The sequence below is a fragment of the Stegostoma tigrinum genome, chromosome 27, assembly GCF_030684315.1.
Source record: "Stegostoma tigrinum isolate sSteTig4 chromosome 27, sSteTig4.hap1, whole genome shotgun sequence".
In the NCBI taxonomy this organism is placed as follows: domain Eukaryota; kingdom Metazoa; phylum Chordata; class Chondrichthyes; order Orectolobiformes; family Stegostomatidae; genus Stegostoma; species Stegostoma tigrinum.
This window is the reverse complement of record NC_081380.1, coordinates 33,920,998-33,937,090: the sequence shown is the minus strand read 5'-3', so window position 1 is coordinate 33,937,090 and position 16,093 is coordinate 33,920,998. Positions and strand designations below refer to the sequence as shown.

The 16,093-nt window shown below is 40.9% G+C and overlaps 1 protein-coding gene across 6 annotated transcripts in view; it reads left to right on the top strand.

The window, feature by feature from the left end:
* Window positions 1-16,093, top strand: part of LOC125464507 (hepatocyte nuclear factor 1-beta) — a 108,196-nt gene that overhangs the window by 52,349 nt on the left and 39,754 nt on the right. For 3 of the 6 annotated variants that reach the window (XM_048556924.2, XM_048556922.2, XM_048556923.2), the window contains exons 5-7: window positions 7,947-8,066; window positions 9,321-9,481; window positions 14,221-14,362. In XM_048556924.2, coding sequence (XP_048412881.1) covers window positions 7,947-8,066; window positions 9,321-9,481; window positions 14,221-14,362 — 423 coding nt within the window. The remainder of the gene's footprint in view (window positions 1-7,946; window positions 8,067-9,320; window positions 9,482-14,220; window positions 14,363-16,093) is intronic. The other 3 variants (XM_048556926.2, XM_048556927.2, XM_048556925.2) reach the window with 1 other exon arrangement.

The window sequence follows — 16,093 nt, the reverse complement described above, 5'->3', positions numbered from 1 at the left end:
AGGGACTTGAACCCACACATTCTTGAATGCTAATATAGAGCTATAGATTCACATTGTGTCTATCTCTGGTTGTACCACAAACAATCCATAACTAATGAGGTGGTGAAAGATGCATATTAAAAATGAATCAGGACATTTAAGATGAACGATGCACCAACATAGGGAGGAAGGCATTGCCTAAATTTGGTCAAAAATGATACAGTAGTACATTACTGCAAAACAGCATAGGAAGCAGGACCATCAGGACAAAGACAATACTAATTGAAAGAGAGGTGACAAAATATGCAAAGTACAAACTCTAGCAGAGGTGAACTCCATTGTCTTCCAAACCCATGGATAAAGTCTATCTTTGTCAAATGAAGTTATACCCCCTAGTGCCTGGCATGTTTCCAAGGTAATAAAATTCATTTAAACAAAAGCTGTAAAACAGTATTCAGTAACAGTAAATACAATGAAAGGAAGTGAAATTTCCTGGTGTGTTTGGCCCATGAAGGATTGTATTGAAAGTTGACATGTTTTGCAAGTGGAAAGGTTTGAGGTGCAACCAGACTGACAGGTGATGTGGTTTTATAGAAGCTATCAACAGAGCTGGAAAAGATACTGCAGAATTTTACTTCAAAGTGCAACCTACCGCTCAGAACTTGCAGTTATATTGTGATAGTCGATATAGTAATTTACAATGGTATATGTTGACATAAAAATAAAACCACAACCAAAGCTTATGGGAACTCAGTGATTGCTTTTGGCTATGTGCAGGGTGGAATTTAAGGAATGCAGCTGGGAAGTGCATCTCCCACATATAAATTTTAATAGTATACAGATGTCAGTGATTGTTCAGAAATTAACATGAATTAAAAGATCACTATCAGTGAAACAGTTTTTAAGAATTGTTTGATGGGATGTGGGTATCGCTGGTTACATCCTTGAAAGGTGGTGTTGAGCCGTCTTCTCAAACCGTTGTAGTCCATGTGAGGTAGATACACTCACAGTACTTTTAGGAAGAGAGTTTCCAGACTTTGACCCAGCGACAGTGAAGGAAGTGCACTACCAACAATAGTAATGCCATTGAATGTTGTTTCTTGGAGACAGTCATTACCTGGCACTTTTGCAATGCAAATGCTACTTGCTCCAAAGCAACCAAAGTTTGGAGGTTGTCCAGGTCTTGTTCCATATAGATACAAAATGCTTTATATCTGAAGAGTTGCAAATGGTACTGGATCTGGTCATCGTCCAGCACCTGTGCAGTGGGAGATCCCAGCCTACCTTTCCTCAAATAAATATTCACACACAACAAAGATAGCCAGTCTAATACTCTGTCAGATCCCTGTTGGGTGAGCATTTTTTCTGCAGCACAGAATAAGGGTGATGAATAGCAAACCAAACAAACATCTGCAATCTATTTTGAAAGACCTTTTGCTACAGGTTTATGAAGAAGCAGAACAAAATCATCTTTCTGGAATACTGCAATTGGAACAGATTGCTTACAAAGTGTTAATTAGATCCCAGTGATCCATTGATCTACACAGATCCAGCAGAAGAATACCTATAACTTACCTTTTCCCAAATAGTGGCTTTATGCGATTTTAGACTTCAGTGATTGTAACCAGGTCTTCCAAATGGACATTATTGAATATGAGTTAGAGATAGTAGGAATTACCAATGCTGGAGTCTGAGATTACAAGGTATGGAGTTGGATGAACACAGGCCAGGCAGCATCAGAGAAGCAGGAAAGCTGGCCTGCTGTGTTCATCAGCTCTACACCTTGTTCTCATGGAATCTGAGTTCCCTGATTGGGGCTCTAAACCTGATCCAATCAGGGAGCCCTAGCTGACAAATATAAACAAGAGTGTCAGAGGTTCTGCTCTATCTGAGACCTGGCTCTCAGTGAGCTGGATCGGTATCAAGAATTCTCCATGTGTAAATAAAGGGTGCCTTGGTAACGAGATACTGGCCTCTGTGAAGTTATTTCAGAAATCTGAATGCGGGCAAAGTGTAATTGTCTCTTTTTCTGCATTTATTTAAAATTTACCAACCTTCTGAAATCCAAATGAAAATCAAATGACTTCAAATGTAACTATTTTGAGTGATAGCCACACACTTTTATACAATTACTGGCATTTTTTGGTGATGAAGTTGCTCAGTTTGATTTTTATACTGGTCTGGGTTAGGGTTTTGTGCCTTTGTTTAGTCATTTAATGATGGTTGTTGTACTTCAGGACGGTTTGACATTTTCTTTTCAAGGAAACAAACTGGAAAGATAATGTTAAAAAAATTTTTAAAATACTCTACACCACAATTTAAACAAAAGCTTTTTATGATATATGGTGAAAATGCTAATGAGTTTAAAGCTAGACACCAAATAATAGGAATGTGGTCAGCTTGCCTCAGCAAAGACAAACGCTTATGGGAACTCAGTGATTGCTTTTGGCTATGTGCAGAGTGGAATTTAAGGAAAAAGAACCAAGAGACAGGGATGCAGGCAGCCAGTCAGGCTAATCAGAACAGAACGTTGCAAAGACTTTCAGACCTAACCGAGGCTACTTGAAGGATGTAAAATAGCTAGCGGTGAAAAACTGTTTTGAGTAAGTGAAGCAAAGAAGCATACCAGATTATGACAATATATTTATGACTAATTTGTATAACTAAGTTAGGAAGTGTAGTCTTGTTGTATCTAGTGCTGCCTTTGTTCACACTATGAATGATTTGTTTCTGATCTCAGTTTAGCAAGTATTTTCTTGGTTCATTTTTGAAGCTGTTAAGGTAACAACAAAGTATTCATTTTGGAGAAGAAGGGTACATTATTTTTCGAACCTGGGTTGTGTTTTTATGTAGTTAAACATTGAGCAGTATGTGTGCATATCTAGACACTATACATTGATTGGCCTGATCAGCACTGATGTCCACTAAAAATTAACTGGGCTTTTCATTCTGTTTACGATCTGGAACATAGCCACTATGTTTAAATGCTCATCTAGCCTGTCCCTTTAAGGCTACTGCTCACTGAATCACTCCTCAGTGAAGGCAATTGCGAAATTCATTGGAAATTTCCAACTCCAGAGCTAAGAATTATTTCTGATCCACAACAACAGCATAGTTATGATGACTTTAGTTTGATGCATCATGTGCAAGACATTTTTGCAAATGTGTAGCATTGTGAGTTCGAGGCTACAATGCTCTTATGATAATAGGGAGATGAAGGAAAAACTGTTACACAAAGTAAATGTGACACCTACAAGAAAAGTAAACCATACATAAAACCTTTTATATAATAGATAGAAGGCTACTTTGACATTGCTGATAGTGAGTTGTAGAATACAATTTATGATAATATTATTTACACCAAAGTAAAATGGGAAAAGAAATGTTGTAGAGATAATGGGAACTGCAGATACTGGAGAATCCAAGATATCAAAGTGCGGAGCTGGATGAACACAGCAGGCCAAGCAGGACCTTAGGAGCAACATTGCTGCTTGGCCTGCTGTGTTCATCCAGCTCCGCACTTTGATATCTAAGAAATGTTGTAGGAAGTGTGAATTATAGTAAATTGGAAACAAAAGCACAAATTGCTACAAAAGCACAGCAGGTCTGGCAGCAACTGTGGCAAGAAACCAGAGTTAATATTTGGGTCGAGTGACCCTTCCTCAGAATGGATGGTAGCTAGGAAAATGTAGGTTTATACACAGGAGATATGGTGGGGAAAGGAGTGAGGAGTAAATGAAAGTCGGGGATGGAACCCAAAGAGGTAACAGGACAGTTGGGCAGACAAAAGAGTGGATAATGATCTGGCTATTCACTCATTCACAGAATGAGGGCATTGCTGGCTAGGCAGCATTTATTGCCCAGAGGGCAGCTAAGAGTCAATCACATTGCTGTGGATCTGAAGTCTCATGTAGGCCAAACCAGGTAAGGAAGGCAATTTCCTTCCCTAAAGGACATTAGTGATCCAGATCGGTTTTCCCCAATAATCGACAATGGATTCAAGGTAATCTTTAGATTCTTAATTCAAGATATTTATTGAATTCAAAGTCAACCAACTGCTTTGGTACAATTCGCACCTGGGTTCCCAGAACATTATCTGGGTCTCTGTGTTAACAGTCCAGTGATAACACCACTCGGCCATCACCTCCCCCTATAGGAGGGTGAATAGCTATTAATGGAGTCTGTTAATGGCTAATAATAGGTTGTGTGTAACAGCAGCCTATGTGATAACAAGGCCTAATGTGTGCGGGTTCAGGATAAGGACATGGGAGAAATCAAGCCTTAAAGTTATTGAACTCAGTATTGAGTCCAGAAGGCTGCAAGGTGCCCAAGCAGAAAATGAGGCACTGTTCTTCCAGCTTGCATTGCGTTTTGCTGGAGCATCGCAACAAGCCTGAGACACAGATGTTGGCCAGAGAACAAGGTGGTGTCCCGAAGTTAGTATTATTTGCAATACTTTGAACAGTTATTGCTGTTTCCTGCAGAAACGCTTATGGTTAGTTGGTGAATGAGGATATGCTCAAAATGGCAATGAATTTAAGAGATACTTGAGGTTCTTGGAGATGCTTAGCTTGCAAGTACATTGTTGAAGTTGATGTAGCAAAATTGATATCAAAATTTACAATGTAAGACACTATTTAAAAGAAATGTTACCAAAAATTGTGACGAATGGAAGTAAGGCCTGTGGATGTGAAATGCGAATTCCATATATTGTATATTCTTATCTTCAGGTATTATAATTATTCTGCTGTTACTAGATTTGCAAAGCACCTCACATCTTTGAGATGTGAGTGTGAAAGATAGATTTTCCTTGAGAGAGATAATGGGAACTGCAGATGCTGGAGAATCTGAGATAACAAAGTGTGGAGCTGGATGAACTTTTTTCCTTGACTTTGGTTTTGCAATGATGTCAGCACCCTCCTGAGAAGTTCTGACTTACTGTCTTGAGCCCTCAAAGATCTTGCTGGTCAGCTTTTCCAGCCCACAAAGAGCAACAAGTAATCTAGAGACTAGATCAAAGAATCCTGGAAGATCTGCATGTTGCTTTATTGAAGAATGGAAAGTGACCAAACTGCAAAATGACAAGCACGATTGTTAATGCACAATGCAAATTAATTTCAGCACATGAGCCCACACTCTGGACAAATTCATGAAGGAAGGAGTGCCTGGCTCAGTCACTAGATTATGTGGTTTGAACTGAGGTAACAGTGGGAGTGTTACAATTAACACTAATATAGTCTTTGTTAGGGAAGCAAAAGAAGCTGTAAGTTTCTCAGATTCGTTCATAATAGCCCAGGTCTCCAGATGGAAAGTACCGTGTATCTATGTGGATATTAGATGAGAATAAGATTAGATTCATTGTGCAGACTGGAATGCTTACTTTGGAAAGTACAGAAAGTTGCCAACACCTGCAGAATTGAATTCTGGCATTGGTCAATTCTTTTAGAAATATAGAGGTAAAGGAATTACAAAGAACTTCACAAGCAATCATGTAAGATACTGTTAACGGCCAATGAAAGAATGGACTTTTCCCCTTTGACAGTTTTACAGCAGGCTGTGCTATAAAGTAAAGTCTTTTTATTAGACTCTAGACCATTATTTGACCACTGGGCAACAGAACCATTTAAATGTTTTACTGTCTTGCTGATGTTTACAAGGCAAACCATTGCAAAATGGGCTTGGGTTAGAGATGGGGAAACAGAGTACACTACTGATTTAATATGGAAAAGTGATGAACCCTCACGGAAGTTTTACAAAAGAAATTTTTACCTTTGATGTATGATCATTGAAAAGCAGTCGAAAGCTATTAATTCACAACTCTTCAAGCAAATAATCATTTGGTGCTTGTTACGCTCACATGATTTATAGATGTGGCAACTAAGGACACTGCAGTCTTGAGGAAGGGATGATCATTTGCTGAGGGAGTAGGACACAGTGTGCATGGATTCAGTGTGTTTGGTTAGTGATGTCTCAGAGGCAATCATCATCTGCTGCAGTTATTTCATCACCTTTCAGGGAGGAGCTTTCCTGGGTTTTCTATTGTAGTTGAACACGTTTCCTTTGCCTTTGTCATTGTATCTCTTCAGGAGGTTGTGACATTAGGGAAGTAGATGAGAACACTATTGAGTCACTCAGAAGCATCATTTAGTCTCATGATGCTTTCTAGCCCAAATCTTCATTGGTTTACATTTTTATTTAGTAAAAATATTCAGATTGATCCTTTGTCTTTCCTTGGCAATAGGAATCCCATTGTCTTTTCCCGGCCTACACATTGGATTGCACTAGGAGAGAAGGGACATTTGCTCTTGAGTATTTGCCTATTGCTTCTTTGATTCCACTGCTGTTTGGTTAGTGACGGTGGCCTGAGGAGGACTTTTCATCCATATTACGCCATGCAATCAGATCAGAGACCCAGCAAGGTGACCACTTCATTACATGGTTGCTTTGCCCATAGAGAGAATCCTTGCCGCATTGTCTGCTGATGCTTCATCTGGAGCTGATTTCTTGGCAGTTTCTGTCAGAGGTGGTTTGCAATTGGCTCCACGGTCACGGGCAGGGGGAGGAGATGGGTCCCAAGTTACCACCGCTGAAATGGGAATTACAAGGGGATGCTGTCAGTATTATTCTGAATGGCACACTTGTCAACTAGCCAACTAAGGTAACCAGGCCAGTCAATGAAATTGCAAATTTTCCTGTGATTTCCCAGTTAGCCTATTTGTTAAATCACCACGACCTGAACAAGGGAATGAATCATTCCTCAGGTCAAATAGGAATTTTCTTTTTCTGACTTCGTCCTGCCTGGAAGCCCCGAGTTAGAGTTCGATGGCTCTTTATTAGATCACGAGATATTATTTGTGCATAAATCATAATAGCAGAAAAACCCCTGGAAAGCAATCAGGAGTAACTGATGGTTAGGATCAGCTAGCACAGAGCAATCTCTGAAACGTTTAGTTTGTAGTGCATAGAATAGAGGTTCCAAATACTTTCAGAAAATTAGCAAATGATTGTCTATGAGATAGTAGGAACTGCCAATACTGGATTGTCTATGGCTATTTCTCAGCAGCTTACATGGGGAGTGGCTGAAAGAACAAACACACATCACAAGGTTAGAAATATGAAGGAAGTTGGCAACTGTGAAAAATGGTGACAACGGTGACTCTGAATTATTCAATAATGGCATCACCCTGGCATTTCACAATGTTTGCCCTGGACATGAGTTAACTGCTTACGTTGGCACATTTCCAGCTATGAATGCAATCTTGTTTTCATTTCAACTGAAAGGCTGCTTTCAAGGGATGAAGATTGAGTAATGATGCCACAGATTTATCAATCTTAAATGATAGTCAAGCTCATTTTTCATAGTGCAAATGGTTTGCAAATCAAAATGTTCTATTTCTTAGTCACACTACCCCTGTGCTGAGGAAATGTCGTTCTTGGTCTTCTACCTTATCACCTCCCTCCCTGCTTTTCAAAATCTGCTCTCTGTTCTTGCTTTAATGCACTTAGACCAATTTTTCCCATTTTGCTTATTCCCCTCTTGCTGAGGAGTGCTGCAATGTTGGAAGAGCTGTGCTTTATAAAACTCAGGCACCATTTGCCCTATTTTATGTGAGCACAAGACAGTGCCTTGACACTTTTTGAAGTCGAACAAGGGGAATCCACCCCTGTCGTGGACAATATTTATCCTTTGACACCCAATTAGCTGGCCTGTGGTTACTTGCAATGTTAACATTGATTGTCACATGTGTTGACAGTAGTTGCATTGCAAAGAAATGATGAATAGGTAATAAAACACATTGAGACGTCCCAAGGATGTGGCAGGTTCAGTATAAATCCACAATTTTTTCCTCCTGCACAAGGTTCACTACAGAAATGCGATTTGTTGTTGACTGTCCATGTTTTCTTTGTCACATTTATTTATTTTTTTCATCTTATCTTTCTTTTCTCCCCATTTTCTCCCTTCATAGGCCACTCGCTGCCCGGCGTCTTCCTTCATGAAGGAAGTCAAGGTTCTCCTGGCTATGAACATCTCCACAACCATCAGTGCCCCAACATGGCCAGCTGGCAGGAGGTGCTACTCAGTCAGGGTGAGCCGGGCAGTAGTGCTTTTATTTACTCAGGATGTTACGCCTCATTAACAAAAGTCCCCAATCTGAGGCAAACTTTGGACAGTCCTGAGAGCGGGACTCAGTAATTTCTATATTGTGAGAGGCTTTCAACCCCATCCCCACTTGCTCCTCCCTATAATCAACTTTATATTGCTTTACTAACATTCAGGACCACGCTCACAAGGATCCTCCTGCACACACATGCTCTCTGAAGTGACATTAATTTATGATAACAAGCTGTGGAGCTGGATGAACTCAGCAGGCCAAGCAGCATTAGAGGAGCAGGAAGGCTGACGTTTCAGTGTTACTTTCCCATTTGATGTGAGATGGCAGATTACTTCTGGTTAAATGGGGCATCTAACCTCTGAGAAATCCCGACAGACTCTGTTCACCTAATAGGAAGGCTACACACTTTTCCATTTGAAACACCATGTCACTTAACTGATACAAAAAACCATGGGAATTCAGGTTCAAGTTGAGTTTTACCAGCTGATGCCAAGCAGCTTACCAAAACAGAGCACATGGACACTTCCTGTTTCTTGTCTGTTAGGTCCATCTGCCTCCTCAAGGCATTAACCTTCACGATGATTTGGAGCTGAGCTGGGGGAAAGAAACTCCCAGTCTGCAATGACAGGTCGATCCCTCCTGGTGCAGTTGGTCGATCATCGACAACCCTGTGGAGACTTGCTGATCTGTTGGGTTGAGATTGCCTTGCAACTGACTGCCTGTATTACAGATTACTTTCCTGTTCAGAATTAAGGCGTGGGGAGGTCTACCACTTTAACAGATACTGGGGCTTTGTCAAGGTTAGAATTTCATTTAGACTTTATTACATAGCGCAGCTTTGAAAAGTCTGGGAAGAATTATTTTCCAACCGAAGAAAACCTACATGGGGCCGAAATTCTTAACTGTATTTAGCTTTATCACCTTGTCTTTTCTTCCATTGTAGAGTTAAATGCCTCTTTTGACATGTAGCATGGTTAGATGTTCTTATCACATCCAGGTTTGCACGCTTTAATGTTGGTCTTTTCATCCTACTGTTTAGTGGGAACACAGGCAGTATGTTGACTGACGTACTTAGGTACACCAGAGACCTTTCACCTTTGCCCCCACCACCCTGTCAGTGTTTACTTCACATGTTTTTTTTTGTTTGCTCTCTGTTGAGCTAAGAAGGCTAAAATACAATTCAGTATATTTCGGTGTATTTGATTTTGAATTTATTTTGTGCAACAGGCGTGCGATATGGCCAGCAAGGGACCAGTGAAGTCTCCTCTTCCACAGCAATCAGCCACCATGGTAACAGCGCCATGGTAACAAGCCAAACAGTTTTACAGCAAGTCTCGCCAGCAAACCTGGACCCAAGCCACAGTCTGCTGTCACCTGATGGCAAGATGGTGAGTACACCTGCACTATTGTAACTGCAGTGCTGATAAGATAAGAGCCCAAGAAGGCAAAACAAACAAGTCGCTTTTTAATGGCGGACAGACTCATGAAACAATGACAGCATTGTAGGAAAGCGAGGTCTGGATTCCAGAATAGGTCAGGACTGCAAGGCAGTGCTGTAACCCATAGCCTGCACAGCACTAAATGTGCAAGTTCTGTACCCAACCAACAAAGCTGACAAAAGAACCTTTTCAATTTATTGATCAAGCACATTGTCGAGTTGTGTTCTGGGGTGTGACACTATTCCTTATCGCTGGTGACAATCATATTGATAATAAACTAATTTACTTCATTTCTCGTTTAGTTTCCTTGACATTCCCTAACTGTCATTGCCTACGTACCAGTTACTGCACACCAAAGCACAATTTTGTTATATGCAAAGTGCTATGAGATAGAAACATTGAAGATAGGAGCAAGAGGATGCCATTCAGCCCTTCCAGCCTGCTCTGCCATTCATCACAATCAAGGCTGATCATCTAACTCAATAGTCTGATCCAGCTTTCTCCCCATAACCTTTGATCCCATACACTCCAAGTGTTATATCTAGTAGCCTCTTGAATACATTCAATGTTTGACATCAACTACTTCCTGTGGTAATGCATTCCACAGGCTCACCACTCTTTGGGTGAAGAAATATCTCCCCATCTCTGTCCTAAATGGTCTACCCCAGATCCTCAGATGTTAAAGCAAAACAAATGGGGCTTTATTTCTTCTTATCCTATTTCCTTTTCTTTCTACCTCTTTTTCGTCCAACTTTCCTTTCTTTATTGCACTCAAATCCATTTCTACAGTCTAGATTCATTGTACAACCTCTTACTTTGCTTCCAAGCAGTCGAACTCTTACCTACCTTAGCTTCCATTTCTCCTGCAATCTACTGACCTTTCAATCCTTATTATACTGTGGCCTATTCCCCATTTGTTTTGCCTCACTGGCTTTCCCTTACATATTTCAATTTAATTTCTATCTTGGACCTTGCACCTTATTTTGTACACAATGAAGATGAAAGGTTCACGACCAGTTGCTCATTGGACATCTAATGCTAGGAAGTACTAGAGAATGGTCAGAGAGGCACTGGTCCTCTGCTACATTCACTCCAGGGAAGATGGTTGGGATCAGACATTCACGATTTATGTCTCCTACACTCCAAAGGCAATCTTGTCGAGACTCCACTGTGTGGCATAACTGCGCCTCAAGTGTGTTTTCCAATAACGATCCAGGAAACATACGCACACACATCACATTGCCATTTACGGTACAAACAGATTTTCAGCTTTGGAGTTAGGAAAGAGGTAACAGTACTACCCCTCAAAGGGTAATGGCCACAGGTTGGAATTTTAACCAGAGTTCTCCTTAATTGGCATGCAGGCAGGCTCCTTGTCCAATTCAAAGTGGCAGGCAGGTTCCCAAAACCGGAGCAGAGATATGGATGGGATTTGACAAATCGGAAAATTTCCATCTTTAGCATCCACCTACAAATAAAAGGTGAACAACTGAGGGAGTCCTTCAACTTGAAGGATTTTAAAGAATTTAATGGACAAATGTGAAAACTGTTATTATGGAGGAGTAGGGATTCCCTGTACAAGGCTGACTTTGGTGGCACGTGTAGATCTGTCTGGAGCCCTGACCACTAATCTACCCGCTCACAACCAGCCTCCCACAGACATCTCATCATTACAGGAAAGTGACCATAGACCATAAGACCACAAGATTTAGCATCAGATTTAGGCCATTCAGCCCATCAGGTCAGCTCTGCCATTCATTATGACTCTTGTGTTTCTCTCCTGCCTGCTTCCTGTAACTCTTGATCCCCTTACCTATTAGGACTGAACTATCTTAAACCAGGCTCAGTGGACGTTACTGTGCATTATGCCAGGGGTTGGGGTGGGACAGGCACCCTGAAGTCAGAAAGGCCGATACAGAGAATGGCATCAGAAAGCTTTTCATAGCGTCTGCCTCTGCTGCAGGCCTGGAATATTCTGCATCTTAAGTGGGCACTTTTCCCAGCTCTGTCAATGACCCATTGACCAAAGAACCAGGTGGATCTAAGCGCTTTCCATCAAAGCTCCCTTGAATTAAAGGCGATACATTGTATTTATGGACGTAGGGAATTTTTCACAGCACGAATGCCAGTCTTCTGGAAAAAAATGACTGGCTATTTTGAGATGCAGTAAATGAGGATCCGGCAAGCACTTTCACTGGGTTAAAAAAGGGATTTTTAAAAAAATGACAAACTTGCCCCCCCCCAAAAAAAACCCTTTCAATATATAGATTGATAGTGACCTAGCATTATCAAACTCAAACTATTGACTTAATCTGTAACTTTAAAAAAGAAGTGGATACATTTAGGGTAAAAAGTGAAATTTTAGTAACGATAGGAAAAGGGGATGCTGGGAATTCTGTCAAAGAGATGGCACAGCTCCAGAGGGTCAGATGGTAAAGATATAAGATTCTGTAAGAAAAGGTAAACTTACACTCAGGGTTTCTCCTAGCAGCAAGAAGCCTCTCCTTCTTGGTCTTGGAAGATTGTTCCACACCTAAAGATTATTTTCTCTGTTAAGCTGCATGGTGCAATCAATTTTCGAAACAGAATTTTTCCATTGATAGCCATTAACGGCAATTACATTGTAGCTGGCAACCACTTACCATTTAATGGTGGTTTTCACTGTTTGCTATTGGTATGTACCTGCTCTCAGTACATGCAGGGCATGATGTTACACCTTACTGTGTGGAGGAGATTATGAGAATGAATTAGTGCTGGGAGTTCCTCAATGGAGGTCTCATAGAATTAAAGTGTCATTAAGGTTCAGAGGGAAATGTTTTGGCCCTTTGACCTCTGGCTTTGCTGGTTCTCCTTATGTAAATCTAGGCAGCCACATTCTCCCACTCCATCTCCATTGCCCTGCCGGTTTATTTCTCCCATATACCTACCCAATGTTGTGTTGAAATCTTTGATCATCTCCTCTCCCTGCACACTGTAGGCACTAGGTTCCTGTAATTACTACTCACTGCTTAATGAGATCTGGCTCGTGTACTTCTACTTCAGTCACTACATCTCCTCTATGTATTGCTGAAATCCTTGATTTGTGTGTCCTAGTCCTTGTATCATCAGCTAGTGGGAACAGCTTTCCTCCATCTGAGGAGAAACAACAGAAATCACTGACACCATTCTGATAAATCTTCTCTGCACCATCACGTCCTTCCTAAAATGTGGTGGCCAGAACTGGATGCGCTACAGCAGTAATTGTCTGACCAGAGTTTCAAAAAAATTTTAGTAAAACCTTCTTGCTTTTGAACTCAACATCTCATGAAGACTGAGATCCCATGTGCTTTGCTAATTGCACTCAGGTTCAAAAATCAATGCACATGAACCCTGGGGTCCCTCTGCCCCATTAGACACTTTCCATCTGTGGCATTAAAGTCCCCATTGCCCTTTTCTTACCTCATTCACCTCAAATGTCTCTATACAACATTTCCTCAGCCCCACTCTATCCATTCTGTTAACCGCTCTATGTCCTATCGTAGTTGATTAGTATCATCCTCACAATTGGTAACATTAGAAAACTTTGAAATTTTAGTTTTCCAAGATCGGAAATGAAAGCAGTGATCCTAGTACTTAACCTTGAGGAACACCAGTGCCTACATCCTCCTGTCAGGAAATCATCTGTGTACCATGAGTTGCTGTTTTCTGTCCTTACCCACTTTTCCCATCCAAGCTGACATTGTATATAGGCCTCCAAGTATATAGGTCTCAAGCTTTTGAACAATCCCTTTATGGGATACTTCATCAGATGTTTTCTTAATACATATACACAACATCCACTGGTTTCCCTTCATCAATCTCTGTTACGTCATCAAAAAATTCACCACATTCCTCTTTTATAAATACATGCATAAGCGCTTAGAATGTTTGTACATCCTGTGTTAGTTCTTTGAAACCTACCATTTCCTTTCATGAGCATAAAGGTATGGGGAGGCAATGTCCTAGTGGTATTATCACTGGACTGTTTATCCAGAGACCCAGCTAATGTTCTGGTAACCTGGGTTCGAATCTTGCCACGACAGATGGTGGAATTTAAATTCAATAAAAATCTGGAGTCTAATGATGACCATGAATCTGTTGCCAATTGTCAGGGGAAAAACCCATCTTGGTTTACTAATTCCCCTTCAGGGAAAGAAACTGCCAACCTTTCCTGGTTTGGTCTATATGTGATTCCAGATCTACAGCAATGTGGTTGATTCATAGCAGCCCTCTGGCCAATTAAGGATGGCCTAGCCAGTGACGCCATGAATGAATGAATTTTTAAAAATATAAGAGTTGAAACGTACCAGAAAATACCATTCATCCCGGTGTTCCCTCCGACAAGGCCCACTCGCTTCATAATTAATGCTTGCTGTATAGCATTGATGGGGATAATGATGCTGAGCTGTTTCAGGGTATGAATTCTTGCAGTAATGGTACCAAACCAACAGAGATTGGTCACTTTGAAAAGAAAGCCACATTTGTGTCCAGGGACAAAATCCTTCTCCTTGTGCCCCTGATAAAAGGAGCTGTATAGTGCAAAATAGTTTATAGATGCAATGATCCATTTTAACAAGCTCTTACACCCACTAGCTGAACACATGCTAAATGAATAACGTTTGGACTGGTTTCAGCTGGTATCTGATCTGATTTCTCTTTTCTTTGTTTAGATCACCGCTACAGGTGGACCTCTGCCTCCAGTCAGCACATTGACAAATATCCACAGCTTGTCACAACCTCCACATCACAATCACCAACAAACACAGAATCTCATCATCAACCCCCTCTCTGGAGTTATGGCGATAGCACAAAGTACGCCCTCTTCTATCTAACCTGCTGTATTGTATGAGTGTGGCATTTCGTCTGTTCTTAACACGTTGCAATGAGAGTTCTGTTGTGTTCCAGGCCCTTGTGTTCATGTTTATTCATGGGAATTTGGTACAGAATAGTGATTCTGCTGTCAAAATAGATAACACCAAGTGGTATGGCACTGTCCAGTAAGGATGTCCAGTTGACTCTCATCTCAACTCAGTCACCTGATCTTAGCAGCATTACAAGTGAAAATAAGAGTTTTCAAGAGGGGAGGGAGGCTTCATGGGAGCATGTCTCTTTTCTTGTTTTGTTGTTATTGTTTGCTGGATGTGGAAGCATTGGCCAGACTGAAGTTGTTGTCCATCTTTAGTGGCCCAGAGATGGTGGTGGGTTATTGGCTTGAACTGTGGTCTTGGTGAGGGTTGATGCTTACAGCATAGTGCTCGGTAGGGAATTCCAACAACAATGAAGGAATGACAGTATATTTGTCACAGTTGTGCCAGGTTGTTATTCGAAGGGGAATCTAGAGAAGACAATATTTTCATCATTTTGTTACTGTTCTTAGCTGTACAGGTCAAGGAATTGGGAGGCACTGGCAACGTAACCTTGCTGATTGGCTGCACTGCACATTGTTCATAGAACATAGTGCACCAACAGTGGGGCTAATGAGATAGTGGCAGGAAATACAATATCTTAGCCTTAACTCTCCACCCTAGTGAATTTAACATTCGTGTCAGAATCAGCATTTCTGCACAAGAGAGCAGAGCAATTTGAGGAGACAGCAGTAGAGGATTAACATGGGAAGTCCACATGTTGGTCCAACTGTGATGCTTACTGCCCAGACTCTCTCTAGAGGGGAAGTACTGGTAGCTCCCGGCACTCAGGAAACTATTTGCAGTCCAGATATGGGGATTGCTTGGCATGAAGTGCATGGAGGTTCCCTGAACTGCACTCCCATTGAGCAAGATTCTGAAAATCTTTATCTACTTTAATATCAATGCATGGCTTTAAAATAGGGGAAAATCATCCAGCATCAGAAAACTAACTTTATTAAAAGTGCATTATTATTTTTACCAGCTATATTTCTGAGTTAAGAATGATTTTGGCTGTATTTACTCTCAGTCTACAGTGAACTTGCTTTGCATGAGTGCCAGAAAATTCTAGTATTAATCAGGAGTCAAGGCTTGGTTTGTCTCCCAAGGAAGGCAGAAACCCACCCCCCATCTCCCCATGCCTCTCTGTTGTGACCATAATAGTTTCTGAGTACTCGTTAGAAAAAAGCAACAAATGGCTCATTAATGGTCCTTTAAGGAAGAGAATTGGCAACTCCCACAAGACCAGGCCTACTAGAAACTGCATTCTACACTTGATGACTGACTGTTAACTCACATTGAAGTGGCCTAGTATAATATTCAGAGAGTAATTAGGACTGACAACAAATTAGGCCATGTCAGTATTCCTTAAATCTCCAAAACACCTATGAATTATGAAGTTGTATAAATGGGGGTGATTACAGAGATCATTCAGTCTTTCCCACCTGTTTGTCCAATGAAATCCATATTGAAACATCCAATCATTAAGCAAAAGATTCCAGATTTTACTTTATCTAATTTTTTTTGAACTGTCAGGGTAGTAAAGGATTAAGCGAACAGGGAGCAAGATTTGGGACAAGGACCAGAACTGCCATTATTTTACTAAATGGCAGAACAGGCTCAAGAAGCCTAGTCCTAT